The sequence below is a fragment of the Athene noctua genome, chromosome 2 (assembly GCF_965140245.1).
Source record: "Athene noctua chromosome 2, bAthNoc1.hap1.1, whole genome shotgun sequence".
NCBI classification, from domain to species: Eukaryota; Metazoa; Chordata; class Aves; order Strigiformes; family Strigidae; genus Athene; species Athene noctua.
Genome location: NC_134038.1, coordinates 150600297 through 150625412, shown reverse-complemented (window position 1 = coordinate 150625412; position 25116 = coordinate 150600297). Strand labels below are relative to the sequence as shown.

At 39.1% G+C, this 25116-nt stretch overlaps 1 protein-coding gene across 3 annotated transcripts in view; it reads right to left on the bottom strand.

Annotated features, from left to right (window-relative positions):
* Window positions 1-24734, bottom strand: part of DNAJC13 (DnaJ heat shock protein family (Hsp40) member C13) — a 56054-nt gene extending 31320 nt beyond the window's left edge. The window contains exons 1-21 of one of the 3 annotated variants that reach the window (XM_074900647.1): window positions 24564-24734; window positions 21696-21781; window positions 17841-17921; window positions 13459-13534; window positions 12837-12986; window positions 12455-12496; window positions 11137-11337; window positions 9866-10072; window positions 9686-9781; window positions 9439-9530; window positions 8458-8624; window positions 8279-8358; window positions 8030-8199; window positions 7086-7185; window positions 6726-6833; window positions 6018-6173; window positions 5201-5257; window positions 3769-3890; window positions 2538-2613; window positions 1434-1529; window positions 1147-1290 (exon numbers count right to left, since the gene is read on the bottom strand). In XM_074900647.1, coding sequence (XP_074756748.1) covers window positions 1147-1290; window positions 1434-1529; window positions 2538-2613; window positions 3769-3890; window positions 5201-5257; window positions 6018-6173; window positions 6726-6833; window positions 7086-7185; window positions 8030-8199; window positions 8279-8358; window positions 8458-8624; window positions 9439-9530; window positions 9686-9781; window positions 9866-10072; window positions 11137-11337; window positions 12455-12496; window positions 12837-12986; window positions 13459-13534; window positions 17841-17921; window positions 21696-21697 — 2223 coding nt within the window. In that variant the 5' untranslated portion in view covers window positions 21698-21781; window positions 24564-24734. Of the gene's footprint in view, window positions 1-1146; window positions 1291-1433; window positions 1530-2537; window positions 2614-3768; window positions 3891-5200; window positions 5258-6017; window positions 6174-6725; window positions 6834-7085; window positions 7186-8029; window positions 8200-8278; window positions 8359-8457; window positions 8625-8805; window positions 8860-9438; window positions 9531-9685; window positions 9782-9865; window positions 10073-11136; window positions 11338-12454; window positions 12497-12836; window positions 12987-13458; window positions 13535-17840; window positions 17922-21695; window positions 21782-24563 lie in introns of those variants that run through there. The other 2 variants (XM_074900648.1, XM_074900649.1) reach the window with 2 other exon arrangements.
* Between the last annotated feature and the right edge of the window lie 382 nt (window positions 24735-25116).

Here is a 25116-nt window from a genome sequence, read left to right as displayed (position 1 = left end):
TGTGATGGAAAGTTGGAAGAAAAAGAAAAGGCACATTTATCAAGCCACTGAAGTAACTGAAAGTGGTAATACCAAACTTGCTACCACCTTGTCCAAGTTACACTTACTGTGAAATTAAACAGCTCAGAACTCCAGACAGAAAAACTGTTTAAACTCAGTATCTACACAAGATGTTTAAAAGTGCAATTTGCCCTTCCACCATTGTTTTCCACATTTCTCCACTAATATTCTTTTGAACCTAGTTCACCATTATTCCAGAAATATGACCTGTCAAAATTCTGCACCACAGACTACATCAAATTAGAGCTAGGTTTTACCAAGTTAAGCTTTTCCCAAAATCAAAAGCTTCTTGTTACATCAGATCAAGTACAAAGACAGGAAGACAGGCATTTTTAATACTCTGCATTGCATCATTCTTTTCATCCTTCCTTTCATATGTAACAGTTTCATTTCCAGAATGCATAAAAACAAGCTTAGTCAGGAGATTACAGAAAGTTAAGGGAAACACCTCATAATTCAGAGAGCATCATACAGAACATGACAATAAAATTAAAGGAGAAAGGAGACTAACACTAAGAACTCAAGCAGTGCTTAAGCTATTATAATATCAGATCAAAACAGTTGCTTATCACTTCAATCTTAACTGTGGTTTTATGTATAATGTTGCAACTTAAGCGCTGAGATACCTATATTCAAAGTAACACTAAGCTTCTTCAAGCAGATCCCATAACTAAAATACCAATAGTATAAAATACATCATTTTGGATGCAAAGAATATTTGTAGTTATTGCAAATGTAGTTTAAAAACTGGTTTTCAAGGAATTCCCTATTACCTTGTATAATTATCTTGGAAGAAATGTACATAAGCTGTAGTCCAGTTTGATACGGTTGGCTAAAGCAGGAACAAGCTAAAGCTTAATACATATGCTGAAGGAATCTATTTGCCTGCTTTACATTCTCCATGGAATTTATTTCTAACCCAAGACAAAGGGTAGTAAGAGGCAGATAATTTGCTAAAAGCAGAACTAGGAAGCTTATCACATTCCTACACTTCTACTGTCAAACTCTCCTCTGATTTCATCGAGTTGTAGGTGTTCCTCTCTACACTTCGTCAAGTTGCTGTAACAAAGAATTTCAAACTCTTACCTCTTTCTGAGCTATGCCCATTCTATCTCTCCAGTGCATCAAGACTAGATCCACCTTCTCTTTGGCAAATTTTTCAACCTCCTTCGCAGCTTTTCCGGCCAGTCTCTGCCACTCTGGCACTTTATTAAACTTGCCATACTGATCCTGCAGAGTAAATCCTATTACTTATTTGAAGTTGTAGGCCTATACACGTTTGATCAATGCAACAGTCAAGTGTCTCTATTAGAAAAGTCACTAAGACTGTACATCTATATAATGGAAGAGACAAGACAGCTACATTTACTTACAGTTGCAATTTTTAAGTTATCTCTAACATGCATCCTATCAGCATCTTTTTCAGGAACAGGATCAGTGCTATCAAGGTATGCCAGCAAACCTGGTGGCTAAAAACATTTAAAAACAGTGTAAATAAACACATAGCTAATGGAACAGAAGCCATCCTATAAATAACAAGATAATTTCTTTAAATTGTATTTCAAAACAGAATTTATATTCCACACTGAAGCAGATATGTAAAGCTACAGCAGTTTTCATTTTTATTAGTGAAATGCCATCATCCTCAACAGAACCAATCAACAGAGGCACATAATTAGCTGCCATATAGCAGAACTCTTGCCCATATTCCATTTGTTAAAGGAGTACTTAATAAAGCTAAGGACTGAAGGAAGAAAAGAGTTGATCCCACAGCAATATTGAGGTGAATGAACACTAACACTGGAAACCACCCTGATAAGGACTGAATGTTGTGTGTGACATGAGATGAGATAGTCCAATTTGACTAAGTCTCCCAGAAGACAGTGACCAAAATTAGGACAGTTTGCTCTGCCAAAAATTAAGGAACTGCTATTTTGAATTTAAAAGATGGTATTTTTCAAGATTTAGTAATTCTTTACAACGCTATTCTTTGAACTAGTTTCACTGAATTAACATAAGCAAGAACCTTTCAGGAAGCTGTCAGCGTGAAAGAACATGGGAACTATCAGCCAATAAATAAATTTAACTATGTTAAAAGCAAAGTTGGACAGGCATGAAAGTACAGACAGAACTGTTGGCTTAATTTCTTACTGACACTAAGCATTAGAGACTATACTTACTAAGCCTTCCACATTTTTGTTCTTTAAATAAGGAAAAACACACCTTATGTTTGTTTTGTGTCATACACCATTTTTAAAAGTGGCAGGAAAAGGAACAGAAAACTTTTAAGAACCCAAGATGTTTTGTACCAGCCATCAATATCCTTTAAATAACAGTTGCCAGACTGCTGATCTCCTAGTCTAGACTTTCCCCTTGGAGGATAAAGGGGTATGTTTACTATAGACTATCACAAGTTTTCTAATACCGCAGGCTCTCAGATTTAGTTCTTTCCCTACTCCATACACCATTTTACTCACCAAAATACGTTTCAACAAGTTCATAGCAGTTTTGTTCTCAGCTGTCCAGAGGCCAACCAAATGTCTACTTAACTGCCTGAAAAAGCCATTGAAATTAACAAACTGCAAGTTAGTATTTTAAACACATTTTTTAAAGCCACTGACACCCTTACCATGCTGGTGAAATGAAGATGAGCAAGAGCTTCGTGCTCTTGAGTAACAGCACAAAGCATTATATTGTTCCAGTTCAAGTATATGCTTAGCATGCTTTAAAGTGTTGCCTTTAAGAAGTTCCAGTGAAGTTAGTGGAACAGTAGCAGCACATGCTTTTTGATCTAGACCTCAAAAGAACACTTGAGCAATAGAGCAGAAACTAATCATCTAATAACCAAGTGTAAGTTTATTCAGTCAGTCTTAAGTTAAAGTTGAGTCTAGAAGCCATTAAGAACTGTTAACTGCTCTACTTGAAGCTCTTAATACTAGTTATTGGCTAGGAAAGCCTTTCTGGGAGCCTGCCATCTATGCCAACTGACTGCCAGATTTGTCACTAGGGTTCTACAGCACTTAGGTGAAGCACTGCTTACAAACACATCATTAGTAGCTCCAAACAGAACTGGTAAGACAGAAGGTTTCATACCAGCTCTCTCCTGGATGACATACAGTGGCAACAAGTTCTACTTGTTACTACACTGCTTAGCAGCATTTTAAGCACTTCAGGAACATGCAGCTAAAACTTCTATAATCTTGTATTTGGGTGGAAATAATTATCACTCATCCTCCCCAGCATACCCTCAGGCCCAGTCTCAAAGCGCACAAGCTCTACTGACTGCTGAATTCAGTGAATGATTTCTGTATGAGAAGACTTCTCTCTCAGATGGGGAAGGTTACCCTAACTGCATGCAAGATATGAGATGTGTACACCAGGATTCATATAGTTATATATAATACAAGTTGAACCTTTTTACGAGTTCCAGACATTCCACTTGCCTTTACTTTCCCTGAATATTTTCAGAAAAATAAAATCAAAACTTGGGCCTTTAATGAGTGACCAACCCAAGTCCCATTTTGGAAAAAAAAAAGTTTAAGTGGCTGCAGTCTCAGCTGAAACTTGCTCTACTTAAACATAGAAGCTGCTAAAGAAAATATTCTCCTAAAGAACTGCAGGTTTTCTTCCCTGACATTCCAATGTTTCTAGCATTAGCTAGGCCATTACTTAGACTTTAACATAATATACCAAGTGAGACTGACATACCTATTTGTAAGCATCCTCTGATCTGTGCTTATTGTAAACATAGCAGTGTGCAAGTGACGAGGTAAGGCACCTTCACTGAGGGCAAGATCTTGCATTTTGGTAGCAATCTCTTTGTCTCCTTCCTTTGGAAACAGGGCAAGACGATTACTAAAGAATCTTAGTTAAGCTGCTTTTATCTTAGTCTACAGTTCCAAGGCCTTCTTGACCATCAATTATATTTTCATGTAATATCCAAAAACCAGAAGCTATAGTATGATGGGCTTTAAGTGTAAGTTCTCAACAGCAACTGATCAAAGTTGTAGTAAAGCCACAGCCCAGATAATTGGTAGCTGTATCTATGATAACAGTAACAGATGGAGTAAGATGCATGTCTCCCATCATAGACCAGGAGGTTGGTAGTACACTTACAAGTACCATTTCCACACTGCAACTGCAAATTAGGGTTAACTAAAGAATGACAGCCACAGGTAATTGCTTGTTACTTGACTTTGGTCAACAAGTAACCATTTAAGAATAACTGGTGCTGTTTGGTTTAGGCAGCCACATGGCTAAGACTGTCACTCAGTTGAGATACATAGTTGCAACGAATAATTAAGAAAAAGCTTCCACTGCATTTTTACTTGCCACTATAGTGACACTGTAGTTTCCACTATAGTTCAAACGATGGGAGTTGTAATAACATTAGCTAAAAGTTGCTATGCTATTTATCAGGTATATTGATGGAAACTTGCAGATTTACAATACCTCTATTTCAAGTGTTCATTCACTTCCATTTCAAGAAAGTACTAGATGCATTTCAGATGCATAAGCCATTGTGATACAGTGAGGCACCAATTTAAGCCCTGAATTTCAACACAGGAAGTGTCGAGAGTCAGTTAGCAAGGTCACCCCACAAAAATCATGAGCAGCCCTTGAGAAGTATGGGCTTGGCCCATACATCATGTGGTATGGAAACTAACAAAGCCAAATCATCTTTTGTTGAAGCAGAAAGAGCAAGAACAGAGGCTGACATCACTAGTCTGCTCTGGGACACTATGGCCTGCTAATCCCAGTCCCATTCCATCTGGCAATGCATCCCAGGAAATATGGCCTCTCCTCCTTGAGACCCTCTTCAACATGCAGAAGTCTGGTGGCTCTGAGGTACGTGACTGAGCTACATACAACGTTAACAGCCAAATCCTGACTGCAGTATGAAAACATGCAAGGCACTACCTAATGTCCCAACTCATATGCTTTCTGAACCCCCAAGTGTAAGATAAAGCAAACTGCTATATTAAACCACTCACAGTTAAGCAGGTGTTCTGTTCCTCACACACACACCCTCCCCCCCCCTCAAAGAGAAGCTAATATAACAAACTTGTAATGGTAAGCAATTGCACTTCCAAAACAGACAATACATATGCTATCCCAAGTAACATAGATAAAATCTCACCTCTATTATTGCCTTCATTACCAAACCAGCTCCTTTCACAATTGCCATGGAAGGGTGCTAAAGTGGAACATTGACGGAATAATTATCTGAGCGTAAAATTTGAAGATTAGATTATCTGTGATTCAAACTCCTTAACTCATCTACATGGCTGTTTCACCTCTAGTTCTGGGCAAAAGTTATTATTTCAGTTTTGTGAAAGCTAGCCCCAGAAACAGTACCTACCCTATGCCTTTAAATAAGAATCTCTCATGCAACTGTCCAATGGTTTTCTTGGCACTGAACAGCAGTATATACCAAAGCAGCTGGAATAATGCTGGGGAAACTGTCGGACACAAGCATACACTAAAATACACAGAAGACCATACTGTTTTTACAGAAAGAAAACATTGACATTTTAGCTAAAAATCCAAGGCTTCTTACAGGTTTACTACTGAAGAGGATGTTACTCTTGTTTTGTAACTCTTAACTCTCATTTACTGAGAGAGATACAAAAAAGTGGCAGATTCTCTAAAGAGAGGAAGATCTGTGCATCTGCTGAATCTAGCTTAATATTTAACTCATGTTTTAAAGTGTTTCTAGAAACAAGTCTTAGACCATCTATTGTAAAATGATTTGGCATATCATTCACTATCGAATAACCACCACAATCTTATATCTGAAGGTAAAGCAATAGGTCACTAAACTCACCAAGGTAGAAAAGGTTTAAGCACATTAACTAGGTGAACTGTAGACAAATTTGTCTTTTGGAAGAACAACAAAAAGTTCATGTTCACTGGCTACCTAAGGCCTCTAATAATAAAAAAAATTTATGTTTTACCTGAAAGAGCTTAAATAGTGTTCTTCCATTAGATGCCACCATTTCCAACAACATGTCAAACTGCTGCCCCTCAGTAGTCTCACTATATGGAGCACATAGGGCAAATGTCAGGAAGTCCAGAAGCGAACTAATTACTAGGGCACCTGTCCCATGATCCTGAAATTAGGAAGAGAGGTATGTAATACAGACACAGTGTTGTTTCCCTGCCCAAGAGTATTCATGCAAGTTTTATTCAGTATTCATGATGCTGAAGGTGTTCTTCCATTGCAGACGATTTCATGGTTTGACAACAAAAATTACAAGTTTAAAATATGCCATTACTCTGACTATGGCAATAATTTGATAGAGTATTGGCTCCTAGAATGTATCACATACAGCATATCAGTACATGAGGTCATGAGTAAGTTACTTTTTCTAGTTTTAATCCCCTAAATACCAGTTTATTCTATTCTTTTAGTTAAAATGAACACCCAGTTGCCAAACATGCAAACATTTGTTGCATAACACAACAAGTTCTTCAGTACAGCTACATTGTAACCTGTCAAGATCCAAACCTATTTAGAACAAACTTCAGCGTAAGACATAGCTCTTCTTTCTGCACTTCTATTGCATGTACAAATAGATTCAAAGATACATGCAACTACAACAGTGTTTCCACAGCAGTTAGGAAAGGCACTTAAAGCTATCTGTTCCCAAAATTTTACTTACCACATGGGAATTGAATTTGTCTAGTAGATTTTCTAAAAACTTCTTTGAAGAAAGAAGGGAAGCTTTGTTCAGCTGCTCCTGCCTCAAGTCATAGTCATCATGCATGGGCTATAAAAAAAAAGTGTTCACTATGCAGTCACATTTCAATCCTCAGTTCTTAACAAGTGTAGTCTAAAAGCCACACTCTGAACCCATAAAAAGCACATCCTACTTCAAGTTCAATTTCAGCATGAAATCACTGTACAAGTTATTTCATGTTTGAGCATGCTGTAAGTTGAAGGGCAGTCCCTATTTCTACATCTATCTACAGCCTGAAGTTTACACATTCCAAAGTGAAAGAGTCTGCAATTTAATACTTACACACATAAGAGCACAAAGCATGTCAATAGAGGCATGGGTTACTCCATCATTGTTCCTTTTGAGGGCTTTCACAACCTTCACTCCTAATCGTTCTCGAAATCTTTTGAAAGGAAACCAAAACCACCAAGATTAGAGAGGAAACAGAAATCTTAGTTTTAAGTAAGTCCAACTGAGGATCAAAAGTGGCCTGCTCGCACTGCATTTACATTGTAAAACTTCACTTTTCATCAATTTGAAATTCCTTGGTAGGAAAACATTAACATTGACTTCACTGTTAAATATATGCCACAAGCGCATTCACCAAAACAAAGACGTATTTCTGTAGTTATAGGATAGTGATAGTACAGGACACTACTCAGAAACAGAACTTTATAAAAGTCTCAGACCAAGTGTGTATGTTATTCTTCACATCATTGTTGCCTTAAAGTCTAGAGTCAGAAACATTCCAAAGAATTTTTCATTTTCAGAAGAACATCAGGCATTTTTCCTGCTTCCTTATGTTATTCAATTATGACAAACTCCAAGCAGCCTGTAGGAGTATAACCCAACTTTCCAAAATAAAGTTTTATCTTGTGTTGAACTGAAGATAACAATGGCATCAACATACCTTAAGAATGAAAACCTGTCTACTTCAAGGCCAAGTGAAGGTGCATTTTAGAAGATTTTCTACTAGGAAAAACATTAAACCATATTTGACTCAAGGCAAAGAGTATTTAGCAATGGACAAATCAGCTTTACGTACTAATGATCATCTGAGATTCTCTATTTACGTCAAAGCCTGATGACAGCCTCATACTACTGAAAGCAATCATGTACAGAGTCTTCTAGTCTTTTCCAGAAGTGAGGTTTAGCTCCAGTTCTCAGTTTTAAAGATAAGACATCATCAAAAGCTCAAGTACTCTTTTCACCCGCTACTTTGAAGCTTGAAGACACTTCTCACTTACTTTGGAAGCTGAGTAAAGGCAAGGAAGCCTGCTTTGGAAGCCACTAGTCGTCTTACTGCTTGGAACTGGCTTTCAAGCTCTGCATTAGATGCTGCAATATCTCCTTCTTGTGAAAGCAATGCTGTTATAGCATTATTAATGAGTTTCTCCTTGTTTTCTGAGAACAGGCCCTGGTTAAGAAATAACAGTTATCAATATCTTTATGCATTACCAACATCTTAAGAGGACGGGCAGAGGATTTATTCTTACATCTTGTGTAACTGCATGTAGTACCCCACTGTAGGAAATGTTAGCATTGAACCTGAAGACAGCATCTGCAAAGTTACCATCTGGAAGATGACATAACAAAAGTTAAGTGCACAGTACCTAGCGAAATACCTGGATGCTTTAAAGAGCACTATAAAACAACATAATAAGCATTAGCTTACTTGGAGGAGCAGCCAAAAACCTCAGATGAAGGCTCTCTACTTCTTCATCTACAGGCATACTGAGTAATCCCCAACGCTGGCCTTTGTGCGTGGAGGTCATTTTCACACAGACATCTCTATTACCAGAAGCTCTCACTCCATCCAACAAGCTAGCCAGGAGAGAATCTCTGCATTGGGAGAAAGACATACGAGTACAATTTAAATCAGAAAAACAATACCAAAGAACCAAGTTATAAGAAATAAGCGGAAAAAAAAAGTAATCAAGCACAGAATGAACTACAGCAATACTAGGAATCTCAGTAACTAACACTGGTGCTAACAGCTACACCTCTGGAAGAAGTCACTAACTTTCAAGTGTTTCTTTATTCACTGTGTAAGACAGAACAGAGCTGTCTTACACCCAGTGTAGCCAGCTATAGCCTTTCACTAAGGGATCACCTCTAGATTATCTGTTAATGAGTTACAGATGCTGCAAGCCAATTCATTCCTGTGCTTTCCACAAAACCTCACTTAGAGGATTAGACTGCATTACTACTGCAAGTGCGCTCAGGGACTAGTCTGTTGGTTGTTTTAAATAGAATCAGCTAAGACCATGTCAAGCAGACAGCTCAAAGGGTTTACAGCCTTCACATTTCCATATCACTTAAATTCTGCTTTCTGTCCTTGCCTCAGATATACCACTTAACCAAGTACAACACACACAGAGAAACTTTGCTTAGGAAAACCAGGCTGTATCTAACTGTTCAACACCCTTATATGTGCATCAGAAAACTTCTGCACAGATTTGCTTAAGGTTGGGATAAAGGTAAAGGGGAGACATTTAGATCCTGTTACAAATCTTGATTTGTAAGTGGCAGACCACTAGAATAGCAAGGCTTTGAGTTAACACTTCCAGGGTCAGAGTTTATGGAAGCCACTGTAGTGCTGCTAGTTTCTCAGCAAGTTACATTTGCATTTTTAACTCACAGGCGCTCCAGTTACCTTTCTGTTGAAGAGTATTTCCGAATTTGTCCTTTGATAAATTCAATAGTAAAAAGCTGGGGGTTTTCACAGTCACATACTATGGCAAATACCTAAAATTAAGAGACAAGGATCACATTTGCGAAGTAGTGTTAATTTATCTACTCTACAAATTAAGGCCATCTTATGTATACTATCAAATTCCTACTAATATCATCTTTTAGAGCTTCTATTTGAAGAAGTGGTACTGGAAAAGGTTGCCTCTCACCTCGCCTAAAGGTTTCAAAGTTGCAATGTTATAGGTAGCTGGATCCCGCTCAACTAAGCAAGCTTCTGTAAGAGCTAGTACTCTTTTCACAGGTTCCTTAAAAAAAAAAAAAAAGCACATTAGGAAAGAGGATTCTTAGCACTTCAGAGGAATCAAGTAAGTTCAGTCTGATACCCTTACCAAGTGTCTAGGTGTTATTTTTTGAACAATGAACTCTGCTAAAGACGTTACAGATTCATCATTGCTGTATTTTCCAAATCGAAGATTCAAGTATTGCTCAAATTCTAGGGATTCTTTCCTTATTCGCAGAGAGATACCTATGAAGTTGCCAGCATGCTCTATTGCACTTTTGATAATTTCTTCCCTCTGCTCAGATGCAAACAGGTGCTGCAAGTTTTGACAAGGAAAAAGATGAAAAATATGGTACAGTTCAAGAAATCAGTTCCACAAATAATCCTCCACTATATAGCTAATAGTAGAGCATCTTCACAGCAGCTAGGCTTGCCTTTGTTAAGTGCATGCTATAAAGAGAAGTATTTATTACAGATGAGATCCACTTTAAAGTTTGCATTTGCCTTTTAAAAAAAAAAAATCTATAGCAACTATTCCTAAAGGATACCCTGCTACACATTAGCATGCTGTTAAAGTAAACATCTGCATGACCTACCTGTCCACCCTTGGCAACAGTTCCTGACAGCTTGGCTGGAGTGAGGAGCCAGCGAATCACAGTGGCAGCCCTAGCTGCTACCTGTAAGGGCTGCTATCCAGCCTTGCTAGGCAAGTTTAGGGCAGCTCCAGAGGATCAATTATATATTGCTAGATTTCTGCTACAGAAAAACATGCTGCAGTACAAAAGATGTGGAAACCCTGAGCAAGAGAAGAGTCCCATTTTGTTAGTAGTGACTGAGGTAGTTATATTTATATTAGAAACCAATTCCTAAAGATCCATTTTGGCTTCTTGCAGTATAGTACACAGAAACCTTTCTAAGATTTTGAAACCAACATTATACTGCATTATACTATACTTCCCCAAGCAAAGCTGCTGAATATCAGATCACAGGCCTAAAAGGAAGTGTCACCACTGATAAATCTATTTCTGAATAGGAACTCTCCATCAGTTAGGTAGACTAGAAACACTGCCTGTCACTTCCATAACAGAAATGTCAGGAAACTCTGTGTCCACATTGCAGTCATATTCACTATCCAAACTGGTTATTTTATGGTCTGTAGTTTTTAAACATGCAATAAGCAAAACAACTCCAAACATTGCTCTCAAATGTTTTAATTATTTCCCTGTGGAAAAGATGTTTTAAAACCTGTCCACAAGCCTTGAGGCTCCACAGCTGGGACCCAAAATTTGAGCATACAAGTATGTGCATCTATGATGAAGTTTAACTATTAAGTATACAGCTATAAACATCATAACAAAGATGTTTTGTTTTACTACTCACCAATCTACTAAATCCTCCATAGAGGATACAGAAGCCTCCCTGATAGCCAGCAATATCAACAAAGCCTTCAATGTTTCTGTAGTCATAGGAACACAGGACTTTATTTGTTGCAGGGTCAATTTGGTCAATACCTCCAGGAGTCACTTCCAGAATCACAGGTTTCCTTGTATCACTCCAGTGATGTTTATAGCAGTTATACCTCTGCAGAGAGAGTTACTTTCAGACATTTACACACACCCCTTTACTACACAGCAACAGTTCTTTTCTAATCTAGTAAGCAGTGTGAGTGTAAAGTTCAAAAAACTATATAGTTTCCCTTAACACTCTTATCTATGTTAAGAACCCTATGAATCAAAGAGAGTAGCTGTCAGCTGACAAGGAAGTCACAGCTTAAATGACACATTTTGGAGAGAACAGCAATCACAGAACAGCCCCTCCAAAAGGGAATAAGTTTCTCGTGCTGCAGAATGAAGTCTATTCAGACTATATGCGCTGTAGTTAGACAAGGAAATAGGTACTGCATCAGATGCTGTTATTCAACTAATTAAGACTAAATTAAGGTAAACTTATCACTACAGTGCAAATTTTTCATCTCCTGCAGACATATTCCATTACAAATACAGACTTACTGAAACAAGCAAGAGTTAAGAGGTCTGTTCTAAACTACAGTAAGACAAAGGTGACCCCCATATTCCAGCAATGTTACTATGCCCATCATTGAAGATTTATTCTATGCAATGCCTTCAGTTACTTTAAGTGCTATCTTCTGTGACCAGAAGAAATAAAACCAAATATGAAGTCCAGCACTGTATACTGCCTTGGTTACTAAATTACGAAGATTCATTAAATGGCAATATTGTATTTAATCTGACCTACAGAAATCCTCCTAGGAAACTACTTCCACATCAAGTGTTGAGAGTGTTATGCAGAAAGCTATTTAGAGTTAGAAAGTAAAGTGCTGGAAGTAGTAAACATTGAATAATGAATCAAAGCTTATGTTTTTCTTCTCTCCAAATAAGAGCTCCACATGGCAACACATTTTGTTTCAGCAGTAACATTCAGAGTCTTTAAGTGTACCACCATAAGGCTCAGGCCAACTGAAGAGAACTCAAATATTCTACTGTTGAAAAGATTCCCATTGCTTTTGAACAAACTCTTCATTTTCTCTTCTCAGAGCAAGACTTCAGATCTAAAATCTACAAAAGCTATTTTAGGCAGTGCATACAGCACAAGCATAACACACATGAACAAAGTAAAAGTTTAAGTCTTTAGATCATTTCATTAAACCACACATGATCCAGACAAGCCAGACACTTACCCGTCCTGTGATTTTTCCTTCTGAGAAGTCTGTCCTGAATCTCTGTTTTTAAAAAACAGTTACCCATGAATGAATGTAAATATGATAGGCAATCTATCCAGAAAGTCTACATTTAAGCTGACTCTGTTTTAAAAGTATTCTAAGCCTCCTTGAAGGCCCACCATTCCACTGCAGTTTAATATATTCAGTACTTGCAGCTTTACTCTCTATTTAAGAATCATGCACTAGTTACGGCAGCTGACACTAGATCAAGTTCATTAACAACTCAACAAGACAGCTTGCTTTCCTACTTTTTATGTAAGGAAAGAAAGCACAGTAACCTATCACAAATGGTAATTATAACCAAGTACTTACTGTTTGTTCAAAGAAAGAAAAATCTTACCAGTGCCTCTGTGAGGAGTTCTGTTCTGTGCTCTGTGGAAAACTTAAGAGTTTCGGACTTTTTTCCACTCCCTTTGCGAAAAGTGAGACTAAATTCTGTTCCTTGTCCTTTTCCAACAGGAGAAATACTACAGATATCTCCATAAGGCCACTAGACAATTGAAAGTAATAAGGTTATACTGCTAGTAATTGTAAAGCTACATCTCCTCCACTCAAAACCCTTAGTACCTATAATAACTGAGTTGCTGTAATGAGGTACTAGCTAGTTTGCTATGTGACAGCTTTAGCTTCAGCCTCCTATTTGGTACTCTGTAAGGTAAGTGTCCTGACTCCCTTCAGGGCCATGGCCTTACAGTGATCAAACTTATCCCAATTCATTCAGAACAGCACACCCAAAAGCAAACTACTTACTGGCCAATAAAGACAAATTGCCTAGAAGTATAAAAACCACTGGATATTTGTAGAGCTAAGTGAAGACAACACCAGTTTTCTGTGTGCTTTTGCAGCAGCTGCCATACCTTCTGGTTTTGCCGAGATCTAGACTAGATAGTTTCTGAAGACTGAATGCCACTATTCACTCCAGATGGTGAACATAAGTCAGAAATCAACTTCAAAAATTTTACCTGATTTGTAACTTCTAGCGTGTTGGGATTGTATGTGGTGATGGCATGGGTTCCAACTGAAAAGACTCGCTTATACCTAGAATACAGAAGAGTGTTGGTTTCCCTAGAAGGCACAGAAAAACCCTGTTGAACTGCAAAAATTATGTTAAGAAGCTATATATGGATATGGAGTTTTCTTTGTTGTTTGCAGTTTACCCTTGTAATAGGTTAAGCTCCTCTGCTCTATATATCCATAAAGGGGACACACAAGTTAAATACTACTAAATATATTCCCTTAGCCAATAACTTAGCAAAAGATATGCATAAGTCAGGACCAAAGGAACTTGCACTGGAAGGTACTACCAGACCAGAATAAATTCTAAAAAGACTACACAGATAGGAAGAAACAGAATTCTGCAATACTCTAAAGCATCTGTCTGAAGGTCAGACAAGAGTTAGAACTGAAATAATCCCATTTATACACCAGGTCACAATACTGCAACAAGTAAAAGTGTTACTATGGCAAGCCTAATTTTCTTCACCTCAAGGAAAACAGACTACTAAACTCAGGAAGATCACTGAAGCTATAGTTCAATATGTAGCTAGTCATTGTACATCAAAATCACAGATATGTTAACCCCCACAGTGCTTAAACAACAGCTGTGTAGCAAGGGTTATTTGCATTTCAGGCATATTGGAAACAAGCAGCAGTGACCTACAGCTAAGAAACTGAGATGCATCAAGTGCAAAATGGAAGCTTTACCACAGTTTTTATTTCCTAGACAATCTTCAACAATTCTTTATATAGAGACTATTTATATATTTCTAAATCAGAAAGTTTTGCAAGATACCAACCAGATTTTGAAACTGTAGATTATTACTAATCCCTTACTACTTGTACAAACTTCATCTAGGATACTTCTATCTGGAAGCAGTCCTGCCCAGAAAGTTAAGCCAGACCCGAACCAGAGCCAGTTCTAATAAGTATTCTCTGACCAAAAAATCAGGATCTGAACACATCTACCTTTCTTGAGCTTGAACCAAATAAAAATACTTTGGTTAGTTGTCCACATTAAAACTGATTCAGTATAGTAATTTAAGTTTCAATTCTGGATAAACTGTGGGTTTGCTAAGGAATGAGCAGGATAGAATCAACCAAATGGCTAACTAACACTGGATCTGTGCCATAAAAGACACTGTTATCAAGAAGGAGGTAATTTCTTCCCTCTTTCTCTGCATTCTTGTATTGCAGTCCCTTCTCTCTCACTTGCCAGGTCTGCAGCACAAGCTACCATTTCTGTACAAGGTCAAACTCTGCATGGACTTCAGACACATTCAGAGCTGCTCCCTCGTGTTATTTAACCTACCCTCCCTTCTCTCATAATAGCAAGGTCAGGAGTATCTCTCTGACACAGTCAATCTCAAACTTCACACCCTGCCATTTTCCATTATTATTCAAACAAACTGGTGCAAGTTCAAGCCATTACTGGCTCAGAGAAGTTTATCTAGAAATTAAAGCAAATGCTTATTTTCTTCAAAGCTTAGAGAAATATGTAATATTGAAATGACCTGCCACCTTAAAGATGTTTAATCTATTTGAAAAACCTATTTGTTTTTCCATATAGTTGAATTTTCCTTATTTAAGATGCAGGTCAAGGGAAGTCGTAGTAACGAAGCAGAATATTTGAAGTTACTCTAGCTGCTAATAATCCCACTATATTCAGTCTGTCAAAGAATGCTCCAGTTCTTAGATCATAAGAAAATCCTTTGAACAAACCAACTGTTCCCTCTCCTCTTGTTGCACAATTTAGGTAGGTATCCTGTGTTTTCTATGATTTACGAATAAGGCTTATTTATACTGTTTTACAGAATTCACAATTTATTACAAATCATAAGTGAGTAAACAAAACCCTAAACAAGTGTTTTAACATACTAAAGAGCTTCACAGTGCTCTGTGGCAGAATAAGGATCTACAATGATCACACATAATTGAAGACCAGCTTCCAAACATTACAGACCCTTCCCTTTCTCCCCTCATACTCAAGCCAGCATTCCAAGATCTAGGAAGCATATTTAGTATCCAGCATTCTTAATATGTGACGTGACAAGGAACATGAGACAAAACAGCTACTGTTTTTTTCATTTCCTCTCCCTAGACAAATTCAGAAGACCCAAGTCTTATTGAATAGGGGAGACTCAGAAGTCAGTTCTTACACATGGCCTAAACATACTCTTGTCCAGAACTTCAGCTTTAAATATGTAGACAGGTATTTATAGCTCAAGGCCTTGAAGACTTTACCATTAATTATCTCTCAAACCACTCTGCAGTACAGTCTAATGCCAGGCTGTTTTGAGAATTTGAAGCATATGTCCTCTTCCCAGTAAAAAGGCTATTGCCTATTCCCTAGTTTCTTCAAAGTATTGTAGAAGTCCGATGTTATACCTTTTCTAATCAGGATGAACCTGATAGACAAATTTTATACCACCATACTCAAGCAAAAGACTGTGTTCATTAATTTTACAGAACTACAGATCAACACTGGAGCATCATCACCCGTATTACTAGAAAAATACTTTAACTGCCATGCACACACCCTGTATTCAGCAAAGTGATAAATCATATGAATGGTCAGTGACTCAGGCTCATTTGGCACTACACATTAAGTTACCGATTTTTTACCGTTATCCATAAATTATACTGAGACCGTATAACTAGGAACTGAATGGACTTAAGTATTCAAATACAAGCTTACTAAACCCATATAATCTTCTGTTGCAACACAAGAGGCAACTATTCACTATATACTTCTTTCCCCTTCATTATGCGAAAAGTGCCATTGAGTTTTTAAACTAAGCCTCTGGTTTAGGCTTTAGACTTAGTCTGAAGTCCTGTAAAACTTCACAGTTTATAAGAACAGTACCATCAAGTTCAAGATCATACTGTAACTTGAACACTATGCATCATGTAGGAACAGCCCCTTTCAAGGCATTGGGCAAGAGAAACAATCCTAGTTCTATATATTTAATTCTCGACAAGTGTCTCAAATCACACACACAGTAAGTTTCCACATGTCACAGGAACTTCAGAGGAAGAGACCAGATATTTTCTGTTGGGCAACAGAAAGATTAAGGGGGACAAACCGTTCTAACATTTTACCCCAACATAGTGTTTTTATTATAGTATTATTACCACTAAAGGAAACCATTTATTCACCCATGATTACACAAATCCAAATGCATGGATCTTAACTCAAGTAAGACTCAATTTACACAAGTATTGGCTAGAATTCTAATGAGTTAAAACTAAATATTAAACTATTTTAAGTCAAGAAGCTGTCTTGGTAGAGGAAAGATTTTTGCCCTTAGACAACTGCTCAATCTAGTGTGGACTATGAAGTACCCAGGGCTTTAAATTTGCTAAAAATGGGGGGAGCTCTTTGATTCGACACTGAAGAAATCTCATGGTTCTTTAAAGTACTACTGAAAAAGATCTGTGGTTGCTATTCCTTGCAATCCCATTCTGCTTTCCTTCTCAGCATTCCCAGTCTTTGATAGAAAGAATTCATGAAGTATCTATCAGAAGACAGCCAAAAAAACCCCAGTTTCAGCTTACTGGTCAACTAACAGATTCAGACTTCACCTCTTCATATAATTATTAGAATAAAGCGGTATTCATGCTCCTGAGGTGCAGGAAACATACCCTCTTTGTTCTGCTGATGCTTAGGTAGCAAGTAAAAGTCAGTTCCACAGCACTACTATGCATGGGAGAAGGAACGATGGATAGAGATGCCAAAGAAGATCCTATGAAGCTTTAAAAAGTATGCATAACAGCTGACTTCAAACACAGTATAACAGATACCAGTTATGATAATTTAACAGTTTTATTAGACATTCTCTAGCTTTTGCAGACAGAAGCATCACTGAAAATTAATTTTTGCATCCAAAACCCCCATAAGGGATGAAGTTTATTTCTAGTAACAGAAGTCTTCAAATAATCTCAGTTAGTAGTTTGATAATCTATTACACAACATGTTAACTATGTGTGGACTAGTGAGCCTCAGCTCTTAAAGTACGTAAGACACTGCTCTTCCAAGAATCTGTTCTAACACTTTAAAATTACTGCTTTATATAGTAAGTTCAAGAGACTCAGAAGCTATGTCAGGTGGTCTAATTTCAGAGCTACACTGAAATGTAGGAACACATACAGAGGAAAGCTAAAATTCAATGTTTAAAATCCAAACTGATTCTAGTGAAGATAAGTTTAGTTCAGAGACTGAGCAGCAGGAGCCTTTAGCCCAATTTTCACCCATCAATATGGGAACTATGCAGTTAAATCCAATAATGGAGAAGAGAAATGTCACACAAAACATTAAAAAAAACCCAACAAACTTTAAACTACTTACTTTCCCCTCCATGAATGTTTTGTTGTGTAGAAACAAGCAAGATCCCTGTTTTCTCTGATTATATTCATTCTGTGCCAAGACCTGAAAACAAAAGGGACATCCTGTTAGTACTCATGGTTTTCATTTAAAACAGAAGTCCACTAATCATCAATATGCTTCAAGACAAAAACATTTTGTTTTTAAACACTCAAGTCACTGCTCTGTCAATTCCACACAAAAATTACTAGGAATACTTATGTTTGTCAATGCATGGACCAAGTTGCACATGGAGTTGAAGATGAATTATTAATTTCCCCACTGATTTTGTTAAACTAGTCATACATTAACCGTACCAGGTTACAATAATTTATGCCCCATTATTTGCCGTATTATTGCAATCACACTACTTTTGCTGCACCTTTACACATTCAGATTCAAATGCATTTTACGTCATCTCCAGGATGCTTAGTTCTGAAAATTGTGTAATATAAAAATGATTTGAGTACCCTGCATCCAGAACTCCAGCTATGCCAGACTCCTATTGTGATTTTTAAATAAACAGCAAGGAGAAATCTGGATCGACAGAACACTTTATTTCCCAATCTGAAACGGAATTTGAAGTTGAGAAACTTACTTATTAGCTAAGCACTGTGATTAAAGAGCTGACTAAGTACCCTTTTCTGTGCTGTAAGAGCTTAAGCAATCCCACCACTAACATCCTGACATGCTTATTTCACAGATGAATACCTATTCCCTAAACACATGCAGGAATTCAATGAAGCTTGCCCACAACTGCTTGACCAGATCATTGCTTTAGGAGCTGCCAAGTTCTAAGGAATGCTTCTGAACACTAAACACTATCTTACATGATTGAAGCAGATGCATGCTGAGTACTTGGGAAATTAACTTCCCTTTTGCTTCACTTTGCTGTTATTGCATATACAAGGCACTTAAGTGGACATATCCCAATTAAATTGCAAGAGTGAAGTTGTCACTCTCGGTTTACCGCTACAGCATTAGTTTTATTTTCAAATATGTTAAAACAGGCTACCCTGCTCTTGAATACAGACTGGTACTACTCTCAGGTTCACACCGTTAATGTGGTGGCATCCCCAAAACATCACACACTTAAGAAGCTAGTCCGCAAGAATTCATATTCACAGCTTGCCTGAAGTAACACTCAAGTAATCCGAATCCAGTCAGTAACCCACTAAAGGTTAGACTACAACCCCAGTTATCTTTTTAAATTCAGTTAACTCTACTTGATTTGGCAAAGGAAGATTTCTCATCGAGATGGATGACCTGTAACTTTAGCTCATTGCTAATTTCTACCCTCTAAAACTTCAGGCTGTTTTCTTTCCAAGCAAAGACCATAGCAGTTACGTAATCACGAACATGAAGAATGGATAGCCTGACTGAAATAAACTTGAGAATTCCTTCCCTCAGGTGAAGAACCAGCACAATCATCACTACCTACTGAAGAGAACTTGTGGTACTGCCTCCGGAAAAAAAGAGCAGTATTTACATATTTAAGTGACTCAATCCAAGTCAAGTGTTCACAGTTAATACCCCATTCACTTGAGGCAAGTTAAATCCTCTAAATCCAGTTTTTGGAAACAAAATTTCATGAGGAGCAAGATATTCATCAGGATTATTCTTGAAGTTCTCCAATTTGCCTGATTTAAGAACTATGTTGTATTATTGCCATGGATAAGTGTCAGAACAGGACACTGTCCACACTACACAGATCTTACTGTATAGTGGCACATTTTAGATCTGATAACTTTAAAACACAAAAATTATCTTCCAGAACAAAGTGCCAGGTACTCAATCTTCACATCTCCCTTTTTAAGCCATTTTTTTGACATTGTCTAACATATTAGTAAAAATAAAAGGCTTACAACAAGACTAGCCATGCTAAGTATGGGATTATAAAATCTATCTGCAATTCCGGTATCACCAATACCAGACTCCTCTGACTACCTCTGGTCTCCCAGACGTGACCACCTGCTCTCGAATATTTAAAGTAAGATGTTCTCACACTTGCAAACATCTAGTCTTAATAATACTGAATTGAGAAACACTCATTTATGAACTACCAACATCTAACTAGATTCAGGATACTGACACATGAAGTATTCTACATGCAGTGGAAGTAACAAATTCATTAGACTGCTTTTTTGTTTAGATTAAAACTATTAAAATCATTAAGCTTTGATGCTTTACTCACTGTGCTTGCACTTTACTCACTGGAGAGTGACTGTAACTATCTCTCCCACCGAGAAGACAAGCACAGAGGCAATATATGCCAAAATCTAGTAACAATTAATTCTTTTACACATTTTCCTGCAGTTTAACAGAGAACAAAGCTAACAATAGCCTAGTGTTCTGCTGCTATGTTGAAGTCCAGCAATCATTTTTCAGTTGTCTTTAGTTCCACAGTAAGATCAAGATGAAAAAAATGTTCATGCCAAAGACATTTTAGAAGAAACTAAGAAATTACCTTTCTTTACTCATTCTGGCAAAATCAGTGAGGCACCACTATGCAATACACTGCAATTTTAGTACCTGAGACAGTGTAACCATTGACTTTGCAGAGCACATCAGGTTTTATAATTAATCAAGTTTAGCCATATTGCCAGTGTAAACAATAATATGATATGACTGAGCAAACCACTGATCTCCCAAAATAAGAGGCCATTCTTGTCATATTTACTACTTCTTGTACTCAGGAGACCTTTAAAAAGTTGGCTGACTTGACACAAAAATTGAGTTAAATTCTTTGTTTCACTCATGAAAGCATCCAGGACAATAAGGCCCCAATATTCACTATCACCTTAGTGTCCTGGGGTGCCCAATAATAGAAAATCACAACTTCAAAGGTTATTTCAAACGTTTTGCATCACAGTCATTGGATATGGATATCCCATACTCGTGGCTCTCAATGGTTTAATACTAGAGAAACACTTAGTTCAGTTGTTCTATTTCCACTGGAGAAGAGGCAACAAGTACTTTGAAAGTAGCAGTTTAACAAACATGTCTTGTTTGGTTGAAAGAGCATGCTGAATGTAAAGTATAGTCAAATAATCTGAGGTTCCTGTAGGCAAAATATTGTCTATACTTGCAACTTCATTTGGGACCCTAACTAAATCACTTCCACAATACCTGGATATTTAAATTAGCTTTTTCACAAGACAGAAGTTCAGCAATACTTTCCTATTTGATTCCTGTAAGCACTGTAAATAGCAGTACAACAGGTTTTGGGGGAAAGAGCTGAAGCCACATTTTTGTGTTCTGCATGTACCAGAAATAGCAACCCCTAAAATTAAAGGGCCTGAAGTGCTGCCAGGACTCCCCCTGCCTCAGAGTTTAAGCTACATGAATAGGTATATTACACAAGCTGTGTTCAATTTACATACACTTTCCACTTTTCCAGGATTTCACATTCTTCAGACAAAAATACCATCTGGCAAAACAGAATCTATTTCAGGAAACAGAAACAAGTCAGACTAAAACTTGTAGAGTTAGAAACGAATCTGTGACCTTGCAGACATCAAAGCATTAGGCATAGCTGTAATTATACATAAGTGACCCTCAGTTTAAATCAAGTCAGTAAGTTCAAAGTCTAGTGCAGAATCCAGACTGACTTTTTTCCTGATCATATTATTCCTCTACTACAAAGCTTCCAAGTCTCTAAGTGAAGGTTTAATGCTAAGGTAGCACTTCAGAGTCCCATACAGGTTCATTACTCTATTCCACTGGGGGGAAGAGGAATTCTGATAAACTGAGATATCTTTTTGAAAGTTTATTCCAGCAAGGCTAGAATACAAGTGAAAGTTCCTGAAAAGTCTATACTACACAGGGACTGATACTCACATCAAGCTCAAGTGTGACTTTCCTGAGAGACAAGACACCAAGAAGATAAAAACAGGGACCAACTGGAAAGAAATGAGAGCAAAGCACTGAAAAAAAAAAAAACAGGTACTGTTAATCTGTCGTTCTACATAGCTACCTTTCAGCTTAAAGGTCTGGAGCCTGATTTCCAGTCATCTACTCACCTGTAGCTTTAAAGGCATTATTTAAATGAGTTATCCTGCACTGAAATGTTTTAGCTGTCTACGTTTCATCTGCCTCTTTCGCTACTGGGTGCTCTAACTGGCAGTTTTGCCCTCAGATTCTTTTTAGCAAACATTAAACTTTATTCCCTTCCCTAAAGGGAACTCTGCTCTTAAAGTACTACAGCCTATTTAGCTGTGGAAACCAAGACTTCTTAACCTGTTGTGCAGCCCTTTTTCGTAAGAGGAGAAAGAGATGAGACCTACCAGATAGTTAAGAGACAATTACTGTAACCTGCCTCAGTGACAGCAGCATTGCCACCTTCCACAGTTCAGGATGCAAACAGGCTGAGAATTTCAACCTTACTCCTACCAGAGATGACAGTGACAACATTAGTGTCCATCCTCCCAAATGACCTCTCCCATTCTCTCAGAGGACCAGTGCTGAGGATAACCAGAATCTTCTACACTTGTTTTTTTTAATTTTCCATCTACGTTAGCATTCTGCTGTATCAATGAACCAAGCTGATTCACCAGCTAGACAGGTGAGTATCAGAACAAAAGGGTTTACTCACTAATGAGGGGGAAGACAAAAAAGTGCTCCTTGCAGTCATAGTTTAACCATCTTATATTTCTTCAGAATGTTGTTCTGTTTTGTTTCATTAGTGAGGTAGGATAATTTTTAAGAGTTTTTTTGGCATGCGAGTGATTTTTTGGAAGCAAATTCAGAGGTTAAACAGTTGAAGGTTAACACCTCAAGATACACTTGGTTGAATGCCAGCTAAAGAATTCTTTTAAGTCAGTAAGCTTCATGTACTGAGCTTCAAACACAAGTTTAAAGAAAAGTCACCTGCTCAGTCTGAAACACAGATCTGATCCTTAAAACCAATCCCCAGCATACCACTTAAAATCCAGAACTACACAGTGATTCAGTCCCTTAGGACAAATACATGTTTGGAAACTATGAAGAATACCACATGACACCCAGAGAAGTGAGCAATACATAAGAAATAAACTTATTAGAAATTTATTCCAGCAAGGCTAAAACACAAGGTAAAGTTCCTGGAAAGTCTATACTACACAGGGACAGATACTCAGCTCTGGAGTCTCCAAACACTTAAAAATTTGTTGCGAGTTAAAGAAACCTGTCAGTAATAATGGAAAAGAGTCAGTAATTTCTGGTTAAGTGTCCTGACACTTGGCCGCCTATAGCAGGCAGGGACTAGATGAAGATGCGTATCTATAAACTGAAGCAGGCTAGAGCCAAGCATAGTTTTTACATCTATAATACTGGGCCTGTTATTTTGAACTAAACCATGGCAGACTAAACAGCATCCCTTCAACAGCCCTTCTTGCCTACATGTCTCACTGCATGCAAGTAAGCCTATGTAGACAATCTTCTACTTATCAAGAAGGCTTTAACTTCAAAGAACCTCAGTTCTAAAACAAGGAACATTTTCTGAAATACAGTATTATTTAATCAGTTTTAAGTAATAGGAAACAAAGTAGCCATGTACTCAACTTCAATTTCTTAGTATCACTGCTATAGATATTATTTGTGAAGGAGCACAAGAGAACAAGGGAAAATACATCTCAGATTACATTAACTTCAAAAGCAGCCACAGAGCAGAGAATAAGTGCATTAACAGAAAGAGTCCAAATAAGCCTGTATGCCTGTGTTTCCCCCCAGGCAGCAAGCTCAAACCTTCCCTTGGTTTGAGAGCACTAAGCTGAAGACAGAAACACACACACACACAAACTGAAGGGGTAAACCAACGTTTTTATGGTTCACGAGCTTGGCCCTCAGTAGAGACACAGCTATCAAGGTGCAAGTTCCACACCACCTGACAGGAAAATCCATCCCAAAGACTGCTGGCAGCTTACTACAGACAGAAAGCCATTTAGTATGCCTACTTGTTTTGACTTTCAGAAAACAAAAAGTGAAAAGCATTCATGGGAGAAATTCAAAAAATCTGGGAAAAATAAGTACATTAAAGGTTGATTTTCTGAAAGGTACAATTGGTTCTGCTCACATTCCTCAGCATGCTGTTACCACTCAAAAAAGAAATAAAGTCTCATATCTGTGAAGGCAAGTCTCCTCATCTCTCCCCCCTTCATATATTATTTCCCAAAGCATCTCATGATGCGTATGTTTGGATCTGAGGCCAAGAAGAGAAAAATAAGGTATCTTTTCTTAATGGACACGCTAGTACTCATCTAGGAAAGAGGACACATTCTGCCCTACGGCTACAAAACCTGCATCAGGTGCAGAGCACGTCCAGTGAAGCACCAGGTAGGCTGAGGCTAAAGAAAAGCCCAGCCTCTCCTCTGCCGGGAGACACAGGAAGAGAAGGGCTTGAGAGTTGCCTGTAATAAAGCAGGTACCACAGGGGGGGGATGAGGGCGGCGCGGCCCGGCTGCTCACCGCCCCAGGCCGCGGGCGCCCCCCGATGCCCGCCCCTCACCTCTCCACGGCAGGGGCAGGGACGGGGGGGCTCTGCCCGCTGAAGCATGTGCCCGCAGGCGGCGGAGAGCACTGCCTCCAGCCCTGCCCCCGCTTCCCCGCCGCCCCAGCGGCCAGGCGCGCCCCCCTCCCCCCCAACGGCCTCGGCGCTTAACGGCCCCGCCCGGGGCTGTGGAAGGAGGCGGGGGCCGCCGCCTCCCCACCTCCCCCGCCGCTGGGATTTACCTGGCCGGGGAGCCCGCGCTGCCCGGACCTGCCCCCACCAGCACTGCGCTTCCAGCCGCTGCCGGCGACAAGGGTGAAGGGCCACTGAGCGGAGCCCTCGCCCCTCGCCCGGCAGCCGCTACACCGCTCCCAACTCCCTCAGACTCTGGCGCTGGAGGCCGCCATCTTAGCTCCGGCAGCAAGACCGCCCTCCCGGCGCAGCCGCCGTCCAGCCCGCGGCCGTCACGGGACACGGTCAGCTGACACACCGCCCCGCCCCGCCCCGCCCCGCCGCCACGGAGCCGCCCCGGAGCCGCCCCGCCCCGCCCCGCGACCCTTCCCCTGCCCGGACGGCACCCGGGGGGGGGGGGGGCTCGGCGCGCATGCGCGAAGCCATGGGGTGCAAACCCCCCCTCCCTTCTCCGTCACCTCCTCGGGCCCTGCGAGGGAGACGGGAGGGCGGGGCCGCCTGGAGCGGCGGGGGGGGCCCTGCCAAGGGTCGTGGTGCATGGCGCCGCTCGTCTTTTTGCCCTCAGTTGTATTTTAACAGAGTTCAGTCCGTCGGTCTAGACCA